Source organism: Sylvia atricapilla, chromosome 22 (assembly GCF_009819655.1).
Source record: "Sylvia atricapilla isolate bSylAtr1 chromosome 22, bSylAtr1.pri, whole genome shotgun sequence".
Lineage (NCBI taxonomy): Eukaryota > Metazoa > Chordata > Aves > Passeriformes > Sylviidae > Sylvia > Sylvia atricapilla.
This window is the reverse complement of record NC_089161.1, coordinates 814,251-830,199: the sequence shown is the minus strand read 5'-3', so window position 1 is coordinate 830,199 and position 15,949 is coordinate 814,251. Positions and strand designations below refer to the sequence as shown.

General features: G+C 50.1%; 3 protein-coding genes across 5 annotated transcripts in view; 1 reads left to right on the top strand and 2 right to left on the bottom strand.

Annotated features, from left to right (window-relative positions):
• The window catches only part of PEX14 (peroxisomal biogenesis factor 14), a 68,570-nt gene extending 60,288 nt beyond the window's left edge, over positions 1 to 8,282 (bottom strand). The window contains exons 1-2 of one of the 3 annotated variants that reach the window (XM_066334556.1): positions 8,217 to 8,282; positions 4,260 to 4,307 (exon numbers count right to left, since the gene is read on the bottom strand). In XM_066334556.1, the coding sequence (XP_066190653.1) occupies positions 4,260 to 4,307; positions 8,217 to 8,252 (84 nt within the window). In that variant the 5' untranslated portion in view covers positions 8,253 to 8,282. Of the gene's footprint in view, positions 1 to 4,259; positions 4,308 to 7,763; positions 7,815 to 8,216 lie in introns of those variants that run through there. The other 2 variants (XM_066334557.1, XM_066334558.1) reach the window with 2 other exon arrangements.
• Positions 8,283 to 8,546: 264 nt separating this feature from the next.
• Positions 8,547 to 12,490, top strand: DFFA (DNA fragmentation factor subunit alpha). The gene is made up of 6 exons (XM_066334560.1): positions 8,547 to 8,725; positions 9,006 to 9,167; positions 9,283 to 9,413; positions 10,187 to 10,376; positions 10,748 to 10,902; positions 11,574 to 12,490. The coding sequence occupies exons 1-6, from the start codon at positions 8,629 to 8,631 to the stop codon at positions 11,775 to 11,777; spliced, it is 939 nt and encodes a 312-aa protein (XP_066190657.1). The 5' UTR covers positions 8,547 to 8,628; the 3' UTR covers positions 11,778 to 12,490.
• Positions 12,491 to 12,956: 466 nt separating this feature from the next.
• Positions 12,957 to 15,247, bottom strand: CENPS (centromere protein S). The gene is made up of 5 exons (XM_066334429.1): positions 15,209 to 15,247; positions 14,747 to 14,909; positions 14,316 to 14,349; positions 14,046 to 14,112; positions 12,957 to 13,317 (listed from the first exon to the last, which is right to left on the bottom strand). Exons 1-5 carry the CDS (start codon positions 15,245 to 15,247, stop codon positions 13,174 to 13,176), a joined length of 447 nt encoding a protein of 148 aa, XP_066190526.1. The 3' UTR covers positions 12,957 to 13,173.
• Between the last annotated feature and the right edge of the window lie 702 nt (positions 15,248 to 15,949).

Below are 15,949 nucleotides of genomic sequence, written 5' to 3'. Positions count from 1 at the left end.
GGAAAATTGTACAGTAAGCAGGTCTAAATCTTGTCTTAAACAACAAAGGGTGGGAAAATGGAAAACAGGAGTGTGATGGGGACTGTCCCTCCTGCACATCCCATCATCATTTCTGGGAAAAAAAGTTCTTAAGAAAACCAAACCCAGACAAAAAACCACCATAATCTTCTATAACTCTAGACTAAGACCTCTCAAATGTAAAAGAAATTATAAGGATATTAGAAGGTATCCTTTGCCAAAGAACGTGCTCCAGAAAACAGTGTGATTTTCAGTGAAAATACCATTCTTGATTTCATTTTAAACAGTGATTTCAGGCAAAGAAAAACTTAAAAAAAATCTCACGTATCTCATTTTCTGTAGGGTTTGACAGAGCAGAAAGAACATCTACCCCTTCAGAAGAAGAGGGACACGGATTCTCAATCTGCCCAATGATTTGTTTATAAAAAAGCAGGCTCTGAGCACTCATAGCTGAGATGAGCCCCAACAAGCTTCTCTCAAATCTTGTGACACAGATCTGTAGCCTCTGCTCATTCCCACTCACGGTTCTGTTCAAATGATAAAGATAACAGTATTTGTTAGAATCAGTCTCCACCAACTTCTAATTGCACCAGTTCAAGCTGAACGTAAAATCTCAATTGCAAAGCTCCTTTCTCAGAAACCTAAATGAAATTTTCTGTACTCACACTCTACTTGAAGCTTAACAAAACAGATAAGGTGTAAAATGAGACAACAAACCAGAAAGAATTTAATAATTCTACTCTGTCACTCACTGCAGTGTACCCTGTAATGTTTGCACAAAAAGGGGAGTTAAAAGTGTTCTGGCCATTATTCTGACCCTTAAATATTTGAAAATCAATTTAACAAAGGGTGGGGAAAAGCCACGAGAGCTCCAGCACATTCCAACAAACTCTACACTAATTGCTATAGAGGCAGCAGTAATTCTTGTTCACTTGTACCTTTCGACAGCCCTTAAAAAAGGAATAAAATGTCCACATTTCAGTGTTAACAGCTCTCATCTGCAGCAAGAAACAGAAAGAAACAGAACACGCTAAAAATAAAAGAAGAAAAATCAAATAATCTGCAAAAGAATCCAGATCCAGGAATTTTGTAACTTAGTGAGCAACCAAGAGAGTGTTTTACATTTACAACCAATACTTTCTTATTTACAACTAGGACTTCTTCCAGATACCAAGCAGCAGGTAGGGAATGAATTTTGTGCTTTGTGACAGAAAAAAACCCCAAACAAACAGGCAGCACGTGGAAAGGCCTTACTGACAATTCTCCTTCCTTAGGTTCTCCCTGCAGCCCAGGTTCCTGCTGGAGGATCTTCAGGCACAACCTTCAGAGCTCTGATTTAGGCTGCAGCAGACTGGGCAGAAGGCAAAGGCCAACAGCAAAAACATTCAAGCTCTGGAAAACACCTTAAAAGCTACAAGATTCTGCCAGCGAGAAACAGAACAAGCTAAATAGATGATTTAAACACATTCTGCAGAGATATCAGACCAAGGAAACAGATTCCTGGTGTAAAGGGGACTTTCTGCTGGTTTAACATCACTGAAAGAGAGTTTGTCCTCTGCAGCTACATCCTTTGCACACGCCAGGACTTTGCTTTGAGCGGCTGTAAAAAGACAAAGCTATATCCAATTCCACAAGTGTTCAGAGGCTTATCAGAGGTGGCTGCTCCAAGCAGCAGGGATGCAGCAGTGCTCACTGATAAGCTGGACTCAAGGAGAAGCTGATCCTGTGCTGCCCATGACAAACGCGGCTGTAAACAGCAGCAGAGCGAGATGCTGACACTCTGCGAACACAAGGTTACACTTCCCACTCTGCAGCTACACGGCGGATTTTAATGGGCCACGACCGACAGCCAGGGAAATGAGTGTCCCCTCTGCTGCAGAGTTATGGCTGTCCCCAGCCCTCCCACACACACCACTGTCACTGCTCTAACACACTGACCTGCTGCTGGGGAGGGCTCCTCACCTGCCACAGGGGCTCGTAAGGACACTGGGCAACTCAGGGGACTAGTGCCATGGATGTGGAGTCCTTAGCTCCAGTCTGGTGCCTCAAAATACCAAAGTGGGTGGGAGAAAGAGCAGTCTGGACTGGGACATGAACTTGTAGGGCTGCATTCTGAAAGCCTCAGTAGGGCCATAAACCTTTGCAAGGTTCCCTGGAAGACCCAAATGCAGTGTACAATACGATGTGTCAGACTGTGCCTGCTACAGGATCTTGCAGGATGCTGAAGTCTTTGTGCAAACAGCCAAGAGTCCTGGCTTCTCCCGGGCTGCTGTTGAAAGCAGCAGGCTGTAGGCAGAAGACAGTGTTCCCTGCACGGGGCAAGGTGCTGCATTTAGCACCTTGCAGGACAGTGGCCTCTAGAATCACAAATCCAACACAAAACCAGCTTGAGACTGAAACAGCTTCTGCTGATACAACACAAGGTGTTCTAATTCTCTTGCTTTCTCATTCTTGCGTGCTGGTGTGACCCAAGCAGGTCTGTCTCGTGAAGCACTGAATCCTTCCACCCACCAATGAAGTCAGAAAGGGTGAGGGGGTGCAGAGCAGAATTTGGTCACGAGATTCCTTCCTCCCTCCCCGGGACTGTCCCACCGCTCACTACCAAATGTGAAGTCCAGGACGGTTCCCCAGCACACAGCCCCCCACGGAGCTGGATTTGCGCCAGGGCTCTCTGTGTTTCCGTAAACACTTTTATGGCACAGCCCCATGTGCCGGCAGTCTGCTTTAGGGGCCAGCACCTCCTGCCTGTGTGGAAGGCAGGGCACGATCCTGGCCACAGGGAAGCCACAGCAGGATGGGGGAAGCCAGGTCATCTGGCTCACAGACCCGAGCTGCTCCTTTAATGAGACATCTACAGAGGAGCAGATGGAAGCAATAACGACTCCTAAACAAACGGGAACTCCTAAACAAATGTGACAAAGACCGTAGGAGTTTATTATTTTGAAAAAGTTAATGAAAGAATAAGAAGGAAACCTCCACTTTTCAGAGGACTCTAATTAGCTCACAGGCTGGGCTCACCATCACGAGAGCAGTTTACGTTGGAGCTCTTTAAGCGTGTAAATGATTTTATGTAGTAAGAATATCCACCCAAACAGAAAGATATACAACTGCTATATGCTTCCTCTGAGCAATTCTGCAGTCACATATACGGTAAGAAATTAATTATATCTAAGGTAATGTTAGAATCTGCCTTGAGGAGGAACAAGCTGCTGACCAGCACAGGCTGTGATCATCTGCTGCCTGCCCTGACCTTTCTAAGGGAGGGACCAACTCCTCCAAAAACAACCCCCCAAATCCACCACAAAGCACGTGGTGTCAATAACAACTTCAGGTAATCTCATGTACAGGTGGCCAGGCAATTAAGGAATGGCACAATGTCACTGCAACAGAATTCACAAACAGCCCGTTCCTGAGATGCATTATACTGACTTTTCTCAGTTCACAGCCTTTACTCACATCTCTCTTTTTTAAAAATCATCTCCTGGGTTCTCTAGGTCAGTCACTACATAAAAATACTTTGATGTGGCCAGTGCCACAAGTACTTGAGTCTTCTCCCTGCAAACAGCTATGATCAACAAATGAAAGCTGCAGAAGAAATTTGAAATTTATATTTTTAGGATGAAAGTACAGGCTAAGAATTTTGTCAAGGTTTTGGCTGACTTATAGATGACTGAAGAGGAAGGAAGGAAAAAAACCCCCAAGGCTGTAAAAAACCATATAGTGCAGCTCCAGGAGTAGTGGCTCACTTCCCACTCTGCATCACCATAAAAGAGCAAACAAAACAGGGTTCTCTTAGTTATCCTCATACACAAAAAAATCCCAGGGCCCTTTCCAAAACACAGGATTACAGGCACTGCCAGCTGACAAACATTTCTAAGCTCACTCTGAGTGCCTCTGAGTATAAAGACAGCTCGAACGAGGTCTCTGAGCAGCACAGAGGGTTCTGTAAGAGTGCAGCACCAGGAACCTGTGGCACAGGGCTTTCTGCAGCCTGTTTCCTAAAGGCTCTGAAGAGGAGCACGGCTGGGACAGGTGGCCCAGGTGACCCGTGTCAACCCACGGGAGGCTGTGACACCGATCAGGACTCAGAGGTGTGAACAGCACGGCCACCTGCGGCACTTTGATGTCCACAAAGCACCGGCTCCTCAGGAAAGCAAAACCAGGGCTGAAAAACGATACGGCAAAGAGAAGAACAAGGTGTTATCAACAAGAGACGCTGCGCTGCTCCCGGAGGGACTCACCAGCGGCTCCCGGGACGCGGCGCTCTCAGCGGCAGGGCAGGAGCCGGGCTGCGAACAGAAACAGAGCGAGGTCACATTGCCACCCCATGGACACCGCACAAACACCATCCGCAGGCTCCTCGGAGCGGCCCTGGCCAGGCACGATTATCTGTCTGTGCTGTCAGCAGCGCTTTTGTGGAGGGCTCCACACAAAATTGTCAGAACCACGGAGAAAAGTAAATTTTAAATTTCCTCGTTTCAAACGGGGGAATTCACAGAATCCGCAGAACTGATTCCAGGGAGCCAGCAGCGAGAGCCAGGAGACTCCTGAACAGGGCAGGAGAGTCGTGGCCACCCAAACACAAATTTTAAATACTTCTCCCATTCCCAGGATCCAGCAATGATTTACCTAAACCCCACAAGCTGTCAGCAGAACCAGGACCATCCCTGCTTCCCACACATAATTAAGAGATGAAGTTTTGTCCTCCAATTCTAGTTCTCATTTTTATGCATATATAAACATCTCAATATTTATTTCTCCCGTTTGAAAAATACACAAAACCAGTATAGATAAAATAAGTATTTACCACAAGAGGGTGCCAGAAACTCAAATATACTACAGCTCCTCTGCTTCCAGACAAGGATGGTCACCAGGACCCAGCCAGACCTCACAGGTAGGCAGGTTCCTCTGGGGTCACCTGCCACAACCTCTGGGTGGGAGGGAGGGAGGGAGGACCCACCACTGAATTCATATCCTCAGGAAATACCCAGAGCAAAGCATTTAGCATTAAAGAAACACTGACAGCCAAGACAAATCTGAAACTGCTTATCCTGTTCACAGGCTACACCAATATCTTGCTCTTCTCTTTGTTATACTGTTAAAAAAGAGTAGCAGAGAGACAGGATCTTTTCTTCTGCTTATTTTTAGTAAAGACATTGCTAAAGGCCCAAGGAACATGATTTCTAAGCAAAACAAAGTATTTTAAAATCTGGTAGAAATATTTATGGCCTTTAGAACATAATTCTATCTACGTAAATGATTTCATTTGAGCTGCAGTACTCCCCTCTCCCCACACTGCTTGAGGCAACATATTAATTCATGAGAATGAGAAAATTAAACTAAGAAAAACAGATAATAAGCCATAAGAGATCTGACACTCCCTTTTCAGCATCTAAATTAACTTGATTTGTAATAGAAAACATGATGGGGCCCAAACATAAACATGTTAAGTGAGGCAGTGCCACTACTCACAGCCTCATATTGAAAGCTTGGCAATAAATAAACATCACCAGCGGCAGAAAGCAAATATTTTTATTAAATTCTCTAAACGTTTAGAGTGCAATGGGGACAGCTTGCTACAAGCATTGATAACAGTGTCAAAACTGCAATGGTTGTGTAAGAGGAGCAGTGTTTGCCTTCTGTGAGACCTGTTAAAATATTTTTATTGGTTTGTTTAATTCCAAAACCATCCCCCTGAAAGGTCACTCTCTGTCCTGTATACCCTTCAATCACATCCCCCTTGTATATCCTTCAATCACATCCCCCTTTCCCAGGCAAAGCCACAGGACTCTCCCAAATTCCATCCAAGCTCCCGGAATCTGAGAGCACTGAACACTTCTCAGAGGTCTGAGACCTTAAAGATCATCTCATTCCAACCCCTGCCATGGGCTGGGACACCTTCTACAACATGGGGCCAGCAGGAGCAGCCCCACAGCCCCTGACCAGCACACGAGGGGAAGGAGGAGGCTCCTGTGGCACAGAGCAGCTCCTGGGCTGTGTCAGGGCTGAGGGTCAGTGAGTGCCCTGTCCTGGAGCTGGGCTGGAGCCTCCTGACCAGTGCCCTGGGCTGGAGCCTCTGACCAGTGCCCTGTCCTGGAACCTCTGACCAGTGCCCTGTCCTGGAGCTGGGCTGGAACCTCTGACCAGTGCCCTGGGCTGGAACCCTCTGACCAGTGCCCAGGGCTGGAGCCTCTGACCAGTGCCCTGGGCTGGAACCTCTGACCAGTGCCCTGTCCTGGAGCTGGGCTGGAGCCTCTGACCAGTGCCCTGGGCTGCAGCCTCTGACCAGTGCCCTGTCCTGGAGCTGGGCTGGAACCTCCTGACCAGTGCCCTGTCCTGGAGCTTCTGACCAGTGCCCTGGGCTGGAGCTGGGCTGGAGCCTCTGACCAGTGCCCTGGAGCTGGAGCCCTCTGACCAGTGCCCTGTCCTGGAGCTGAGCTGGAGTCTCCTGACCAGTGCCCTGGAGCTGGAACCTCCTGACCAGTGCCCTGGGCTGGAGCCTCCTGACCAGTGCCCTGTCCTGGAGCTGGGCTGGAGCCTCTGACCAGTGCCCTGAGCTGGAACCCTCTGACCAGTGCCCTGGAGCTGGAGGCCCCTCAGACACCTGACCCAGGGCAGACACCAAAAGGGGTGTGAGTAACTCCTTCTGGCCTGAGGATCCAGCACATGCAATGGGACAGAATCTGGTTCTTCATCTTTACCTTTAAAACCCAGAGCCTTCTCTGGCTACATTTATGAGGCCTGTTAAAAAGCAAGACTTCCCTATTTCCAAACACTGAGCCTTATTTTGAGGTAAAGCAACATCAATAAATGGGGTGGGGGCTTTAAGTGTGCAGTGGGAAAATACAATATCCAAACTCAAAGGAACCTGAATGTTCTTTAGGGGACCACGTTTGCCAGTTAACCAGATTTCTGTCTCAGAAACTGCAAGCCCAACAGACTGCAAAGGTGCCTTTGGAGCAGTGACAGATTGTTCCAGGTTTCCTCATTCTGGAAGCATTCACCTGAAGTGTGAGGGATGGATTGTAACACCTGCTCCTCAGACTGGGGCGGATGAAAACACCTGGATGATGCAAAGCTGCCCTGCCTCTCGTGGGTTTGGTAACTTGGTCTTTCACAACCCAGATCTGCGCTGGATAGCCAAGAGTGCTGCTTTTATCTAATTGATTTCTATTTCAGTTTAGTTCAATAGCCTTCCCCACAAACTCAGCCTCCCAAAAATAAAGGCATCAGCAGAGAGGTTCATGGTGGATTTGCCCAACCTGACAGATCTGAGTGACTGCACACACCGTGTCCCTGGCAGGCTGCTGTCCCCTTCCCACAGCTCTCACAGACAGACCTTTCCCCTCCTGCTGCTGCACCGGGACCTGGGGGCACTGGGAGGACTCCACCAAACCCCACTGGCTCCACACACGCTCAGGAAGGTGTCTGGGGCAGTGGTGAGATCAGAGAGCTCCAGGAGGTGACACAATCTGAGGTGTGTTGGGCTTGCAGTGAAACACGAGTGACAAGAGCATGGACAGGGCAGTGTGAGCAGAGGAAGGCTACACTCTACACACCTCCATCACACCCACACTACGGAACACAGCCTGGAACAGCCCTGCAGGAAAATAATAATGTATACTGTATAGAACTCCACCAAGCTTCTGGTTTTCCCTCTGGCTGCCCCATTCATTTCATGTCCCAGTTTAAATAAAAATCTTAAGCTTTCAGTGTTTCTTGAGCACTCACATCAGTGAACTTACATTTCTCTTTTGTTCTCCCATTCAGCTTTGCCCTTTCATGCTCCTGGCTCAAAGACCTCCTTCCGTCCCTCACATTTGCAAGGCAGAGACAATATTTTTGTCTAACTAGTCACAGAATCACAGAATATTCTGAGTTGGAAGGGACCCACAGGGATCATCGAGTCCAACTCCTACCCTGCACAGGGCTCCACCGAGCTTTACAGCCCAGCTGCACACTGTCTCCTTTCTCTCCGGCCGTGTTTGCATTTACTCTCCTATTCAAGTGCTTGATGAGTTTCATACACAAACCCTCCATGCCAACACGCCTGTGCCCTGGGCCCGGCCCGCACGCCCCTCAGCCAGCCCCGCGCCCCCCTGCCGGCACAGGGCACGGAGCCCAGGCGCAGCGGCAGCCCGCGGTGCCCGGGGCGGCTCCGGAGCTCCCGGGGCCCCGGCGCGGCCCGACGCCCTCACCTGCCCCGGCGGCTCCGCTCTCTCCGCGGCCGCCATCTTCCCAGGCGCGCCTAATCCATCCCCGACCGCCCGGGGAACGCCCCCGCCGCCGCGCCGCGCCGCAGGCACGGCGAGTCGAGCGCCGGCGCAGCGATGCGTGTGTCGGGGCTCTCGGCGGGGCCGTGAGTGCCGGGCCTCAGCCGGGCCGGGCCGGACCTCAGCCGGGCCGGGCCGGACCTCAGCCGGGCCTCAGGCGGGCCGTGCCGGGCCTCAGGCGGGCCTCAGGCGGGCCTCAGGCGGGCCTCAGGCGGGCCTCAGCCGGACCGGACCTCAGCCGGACCTCAGCCGGGCCGGGCCGGGCCGGGCCGGGTCCGCGGCAGCAGCGCCTTCCCCGCACGGAAAAGCCCCTTGGGGCACTGCCGGCAGTCTGTGGATGGCGGCGCGGCTGAAGCGGTGCGTGGTGCGGCGGCGGGACGGGCCGGAGCAGCACGGCGTGGCCGCGTCCTGCCTGCGGGAGCTGCGCGACAAAGGTGAGCGGGGCCGCGCTGGGACCGACTGGGGACCCGCTGGGACTCTCTGGGACCCGCTGGGACCGACTGGGACCCGCTGGGACCGACTGGGACCCTCTGGGACCCGCTGGGACCGACTGGGGACCCGCTGGGAGACTCTGGGACTGTCTGGAACCTGCTGTGAGATCTGGTCTCTAGCCTCAGTCACTGAGAGTTGCCTGTCCTTTATGCTGGGGGTAATAAAAGGGCAAGTGCTATGTCACTTTTATCGTTTTGTTAATTTTTTTTTTCTGTTCGGCAGCTTGTGGTGTTCTGGCTATTGACAAAGCCCGGGAACCCATCACCTTGGTACTGGCAGAAGATGGGACCATTGTGGATGATGAAGATTACTTCTTGTGTTTGCCATCTAACACCAAGTTTGTGGCTCTGGCCAAGGATGAGAAGTGGTCCAGCAAAAGCTTAGGTATCCTGTGAGTGAGGAAGCATGGAAGGGGAGGTGGGTTTGGAATACATTTAGTGACATTAGGCAGTGTCAAGTGATCAGGAATGACCCATAAAACTGGTGACTCTTGTGTCAGACAGTGGAACATCCTGGCTCTCGGGGTCTGTGGATGAAGTGGACAGTGCTGCTGAGAAGTGGAAGCAGCTGGCCAGGCAGCTGAAGGATGACCTGTCCAATATCATCCTGATGTCTGAAGAAGACCTCCAGGTACAGTGGGGAAACTGCCACTCCCTGTCTTTGCACCTGCCCATCATCCATTTATCCCAGTAGAGAACAGACTCAGGAAACAAGAGCTCAGGCTTAATTCAGCTGCTGCTTTTGGCTCCTGGTGCCAAACTTCTCCTTGAAGGGAAACCTTTGAGTGTCCAAGGATACTCTTAATCCCCAACTATCCCTCACAGTGGGTTTTTCCAGTGCTGGCAGTGGGAGGGCAAAACGTGGAGATTTGGGCAAAAGGCAGCTGAGGTGGGCTCATTCCCCAAGGCCAGACACCTGTGTAACGTGTCCAGAGGGGAGGCTGAGCAGCAGGCCGGGTCTGTCTGCTCCAGAGGGCTTGGAAGAATTGCTGTCACTTTCCAGAGCCCATTGATTCAAGTTTCTGACTGCTTAACACCTTGCCTGTGGTGAGGCATGGCAATAACTGTCCCTTCTTGTCCTCCCCAATGTGCAGCTTCCCAGGTGCCAGGCTACTGCCTTTCCTTTGAATATTTCCATGCACTGGGAAGAACTAGTGCTCTGCCATTAGTTTTCCAGATTTCTGTTAAGATTGCACATGATTCCACACCTTCGTGGATGCCTTTTGGCTTTTAGTAAAAAATGCTGCCTGGTGGAGTGCCAGCACAGCCTCTCAGAACTCAGGGGACTTGCTGTGACAAGAACCCTGTGGAAGATGCTTGGTTTAGGGAGGGTTCATACATTCTGTTTGAACTGCAACAAGTGCCATGAAATGAGTCACCCAGGAGCCCTCTCAATGTTTTAAGGTGCTTATTGATGTGCCACGCTCAGACCTGGCAGGAGAACTTGCCCAAAGTGAAACCAAAATCCAAGTGCTGCAGGACACCCTGCAGCAGGTGCTGGACAGACGGGAAGAAGAGCGTCAGTCGAGGCAGCTCCTGCAACTCTACCTAGAGGCCTTGAAAACTGAAGACAGTATCTTAAGCAAAGTTGCAGGTAGGGAGCATTGGTATGCTAGAGAAGGAGTTTTTCAACTCCTAGCTGAGTGGAATAAATAGAGTGAGTAATTTGGTCAGCTGCTGTTAAATGGGGTTGATGCAAGGGTAGGTGCAGTGTATGTAATGTAAGAACCCTCTGAGCAGAGAGCTCTCTCACTGCTGTGTCACATTTCTCACAAAGCCTGAAAGCAGAATACTGGGAGAAAATCTTAGATCCTGTAGTCCTCCATAACATCATGGATTTCTTAAGTTCCAGGATGCACCTAGATTGGATGTATATTTTTTTGATCTCACAGCTGTCAAAGCAGTCCAGGCCACTTTTCCTGCCCTGTGTTCGTCAGGGGCCGTACTGATTCTGCTCCTTTTCAGAACCTGAGGCTGCACCAAGGAAGGAGATGGATGTGGTTGACACAGGTACCAGCAGCACAGATACCTCAGCCACAACAGCACTCAGCAACCAGGTCCTTGCTGCTCTGAAAAAGAAACCTGCTCCAGAGCTCTGCTTGGACAGTCAGGATCTAGAGGTGGGTGAGGATGACACAACCATATTCTGGCAAATCTCTCCCTCTGAAAGAGAGGCTGTATTAGGGGAAGCTTCTGGAATCTCTCATTTGCTAGATCTGTTTCAAAGCGCTGAAATTTAACTAATTTCTCTTCCTCACTAACACTACCCCTGGCTTGGAGCTCCTCTGTAACAGCCAGCTGAAAAGCCACAGAAGAATTTTGGGTTTGGTTTCTGACAAATCAGTCAGCTGTCCTACCAGCAAGATTTTTTGGGGTTTTTTGTATGGTTATGCATCTATCTATGTTTCTTTTATACATACCAAATCAAAATAAAAGCCTCCTTGTTTTGGAAAAAACTGTAAACATAGATTGGAAGGGAAAGTCTAGCTAAACTGTAACCATTTAGGAAGGTGTTCTTTCAAGCTGTGAACTTGCTACTCTTGCTTTTCCCTGCTGTAGAAACTAAATGACTGCTTTCTGTTCCTTTGAACGCTTGAACAGAGCTCAGGCACTGAGTGTTGGCAAATTACTGGAAATCCACTAGCCCACGGGAGGAAAGCTGGGAACATCCCCGGTTCCACAGTGCCAGTAGTAAACTCTGGTGGCTGGTTGCTGCTGCTGTTGATGTCAGCAGAGGGTCAGTGGCCGGGCAGGCAGTAGGAAAGGCTGTTCACACTCTGTCTTGCTGCAGCTGGTGTTGAAGGAGGACGCAGCAGCCCTGGCCTCGGCTCTGGGATGGGACAAGCAGAAAGCTGCAGCTCTGCAGGAGGCCTGTGAGCAGGAGCTGTCCAAGCGCCTCAGACAAGTGCAGACCCTGCACTCCCTACGGAGCACCTCCAAGGGCAAGAAAACGCTTCCCTGGGGGGACTGGCCCAGTGCAAAACGCAGAAAATGACTGCACTGCTGCCTGCAGCTTAGGTCTTGCTTTTGCATTAGAATCAGTGCAAGCAAAGACACATCCTGGGAACCATAGTTTGCTGGTCATTCTGTGGTCTGGCTATAGAACAACTAAAACCTGATCATTGTCCTGAGGCTTAAACTCCTCTGGTGATTTGAATGGTGTAAGCAAAGGGATTTTGACTTTTTGCAGAATGCTGGAACAATGGTATTGCTAAGCACAGCACGTAGGTGTTCAGCTTTCAATCCCTGGTTGGTAGCCAGCAGCTTCCATCTGATAATGGTGGATGGAGCTCCTGAAGCCCCAGGCAGTTTGTTCTCCCACCGTTTTCAGTGTAAAAAGGAGGATCTCTGGAAGACACTCTGAGGCACAGTTAGTGATCAGGGCAGAGGGGTTAGCCAGCTGCTGCCTGGCTTTAACCTCCAGCCTAGGATCTAGGAACTTGAATTCTCACGCTGATTTAATCAGTTAAATTCATTTTTCTGTAAGGAACTCCTGCCTCTTGGATGCTGTGTAAAAACTATCATGTAAAACACAGCAAAGGTGGTAATAATTGCTTTGTAAGGCTGTGTGACAGAAGACTTGCATTTGGCCTGCTGTGTTATTCTCCTAATCATTAGTGTATGATCATGATGCTTTTGTATTTACTGGCTTATTTTTAAATTTGTTAGAGTCTTTTTTTCTAATATCAATAAAACCTTTTTATCTTACTGTTGGACTAGTTTTGATATTTCCACCAGCTGCTGTAATTAAAGAATGGGCTGATAAATACATTACTACCTTAAGGAAGGAGGATGAGGAAATTGAACACAGAAGTACTGTCTTTAACTTACCCAAAGTGTTTAGGCAAAATGTGTGTTTATCAAGGTAAAGCTGGGTAAGGCTCTGCCAGCCTGGCAGTGGGATCCTTGCCTGCCCATGGTGCCACTGGAAAATGGGAATTACAGCAGTGCCACAGGTGTGAAACGACACAAAACACCTTTAACTGTCAAGACAACGAGCCAGAGATATGGCTTATTAAAAACAGAATTTTCAAAATGTCTGAGCAAAAATAGCAAAACTGGAAGCAAGGAAAAAGAGTTACTAGAGAAATAAAATAGCAGAATGAAGGCTATTACACAGACTGAGTTATGGTTCACTGAGAATGGTCTGTTTCAAAGTATTTATTTGAAGTATCTTAATAACAGATACCTTTTGTGGGCAGTTAAGGCATTTTGGCTGTACATGTACTGAATTCTGATGGACTTCATTTCTGGAACAATAAAAATCTAATTGCATTCACCTGAAAACCTAAAGATTCATTACTGGAGCTAACCAGCAAGATGAATAGGCCAATTCTGGTTTCTCTAGGAGAGTAAGAGAAACTAACCTGAAACATTACTCGAAAAATGAATCATGCCATGTTGGAATCTTCATTTTCAGTCACATCTGCTTCTTGATCCTCAGTTCTCTCTCCCTTAGCTGCACTGGACTTCTTTTTCTTCTTCTCCGTGTTACTTGATGCAAGCTCTTCACTCTTCTGAGTGATATATTTTAGCTGGCAACGATAAGCTAATTAGTCCTCTACTGAGGAACTTCGTTCACTCACAAGACATTAGAAAGAAATACCAAAGAGAAATTCACTAGGAAAATTCTTATTACAAGAAACATTACAGACTCCAAAAAACATTTACTTTGCCTTCTCAGGCAAGTTCCTGTTGTGTACTTCAAATCATATATAGAAGGAAAAAATCTCCTTACATAAAAGTAAAATTAGTATTAGAAGCATTTTTCATGGATCCACATTGAGGCATGTCTTAACAGATTAGTGAGTTTTATCCACTGAACATCATACAGATCAGCACAGAAGGGAATACAATAATTCTGTGATCCCTGTGTTAATGCTGGGAGACTCAGCACCTCGGGGCAGACTCAACTATTCCTGACCTTGGACTACAAGAAAGAAACACAACATCACAGAAAAGCAAAGCTGATTCACGATGCTGTGTCTGTTTACTGCACTTTTAACCTTGGAACTTCAGCAGCCCTGGTGCAACGAGAACACTGCAATCAGATCTGTGTTACATCCCACCACAGTGAGGCAAGAGTGGCATGAAGCAAAATAAGATGAAAATTTAAAAATTGCGGTTTGTGCCCATGTACCTCAGGAAGACAGTGAAATTGCTCATGCAACAGTTGCTTCACCATGTATAACCTTCAGTCAAATGCTTTTAGGAATTAACTGGTTTAAGAATATTGTGAGACAGAAAATACAGTGTATCTCACCAAAGAATTGCTTCTTCTAGCCAAAAGCTTCACATCTTCTGTAGTGACTGTGGTTCGTTTTGCATGCCTGCATAAAACCAAAAAACACTCCTTAACATTTTTGCCAACACTGACCGAAAAAAGTGCCTACAAGGAATTTCTATTTCATAACTTCAAAGACACTATTTAAACAGCCAGCCAAGCACTTTAAAGCTTGAATTACAAGACATGTTTTAAAGATTATCTAGGAGCTAACACCAAAAAAAGGAAAGCCTTTAGAACAATGCATACCTTGCAAACATTTCGAGGTCTTTTGCAAAGATTTCTAGGGAAAACACAAAAGACGTCATACATTTTAAAGCACTGAGTGGGAAGAGATACACAATTTATCCAAGTCAGTTATAAGAAGTGACCATAGCTGGTCATTAGGTACCACTTGTACACAAGCAGCTGTATACATCTAAATACTTTTTTCGGGTCTGAAAAGTCGAACTAGTATTTCTTGTACTGAAAAAAAATACAGTGCAAGAGAATGCCCCGGTGACACCTAGGTCGGTGCTGTTATTTCTGAAGCCCAGCGATGGGCTTCGTGAACAGACACGGAACGCTGCGGTAACGCAGGTAACAAGGGGCACCTCCAGGTAATAAGGTACCCCCGGCGACCCCAGGTAACAAGGGACACCTCCAGGTGACCCCGGCGACCCCAGGTAACCCAGCTGTACCGCACTGCCGGAAGGTGATCTCCGCGATGGCCGCGATGCTCTGTTTGCTGAACTGCACGTTCTTGTCCTCCTCCACCTCCCGGCACAGGCACCCGACGGTGTAGTGAACGGCCGCCTTCAGCCTCTGCGGGGAGCGAGGCAGGGCCGGCGGTGACACACCGGCCTCGCCCCAGGCCCCCGAGGCCGAGGCGGCCCCTCACGGCTTCGCCTCAAACCCCAAAGCCGAGGTGGCCCCTCAGGGCTTCGCCTCAAACCCCAAAGCCGGGGCGGCCCCTCAGGGCTTCGCCTCAAACCCCAAAGCCGGGGCGGCCCCTCAGGGCTTCGCCTCAAACCCCCGGACCCGAGGCGGCCCCTCAGGGCTTCGCCCCAGACCCCCAAAGCCGAGGTGACCCCTCACGGCTTCGCCCCAAACCCCCGGACCCGAGGCGGCCCCTCACGGCCGCGGCCGCCCGTGCCCGGTACCTGTGCGAGCATCTCCCGCTCCTGCCCGCCCGCCGCCATGGCCGCCCTCACGCCGCCCCGCCCCGCGGTTTCCCGCCGCCATTGGGCCCCGCCCCGGCCGCCGTGAGGGACCGTGAGGGGGCTGTGAGGGGCTCCGTGAGGGACCGGGTCCACCGTGAAGAGCCGTAAGGGGCCGTGAGGGACCGGGTCCACCGTGAGGAGCCGTGAGGGACCGGGTCCACATTGAGGAGCCGTGAGGGACCGGGTCCACCGTGAAGAGCCGTGAGGGAGCCGTGAGGGACCGGGTCCACCGTGAAGAGCCGTGAGGGGCTCCGTGAGGGACCGGGTCCACCGTGAAGAGCCGTAAGGGGCCGTGAGGGACCGGGTCCACCGTGAGGAGCCGTGAGGCACCGGGTCCACCGTGAAGAGCCGTGAGGGACCGGGTCCACCGTGAGGGAGCCGTGAGGAGCCGTGAGGGACCGGGTCCACCGTGAGGAGCCGTAAGGGGCCGTGAGGGACCGGGTCCACCTTGAGGAGCCGTGAGGGAGCCGTGAGGGACCGGGTCCACCGTGAAGAGCCATAAGGGGCCGTGAGGGACCGGGTCCACCGTGAAGAACCGTGAGGGACCGGGTCCACCGTGAGGAGCCGTGAGGCACCGGGTCCACCGTGAAGAGCCGTGAGGGACCGGGTCCACCGTGAGGGAGCCGTGAGGAGCCGTGAGGGACCGGGTCCACCGTGAGGAGCCGTAAGGGGCCGTGAGGG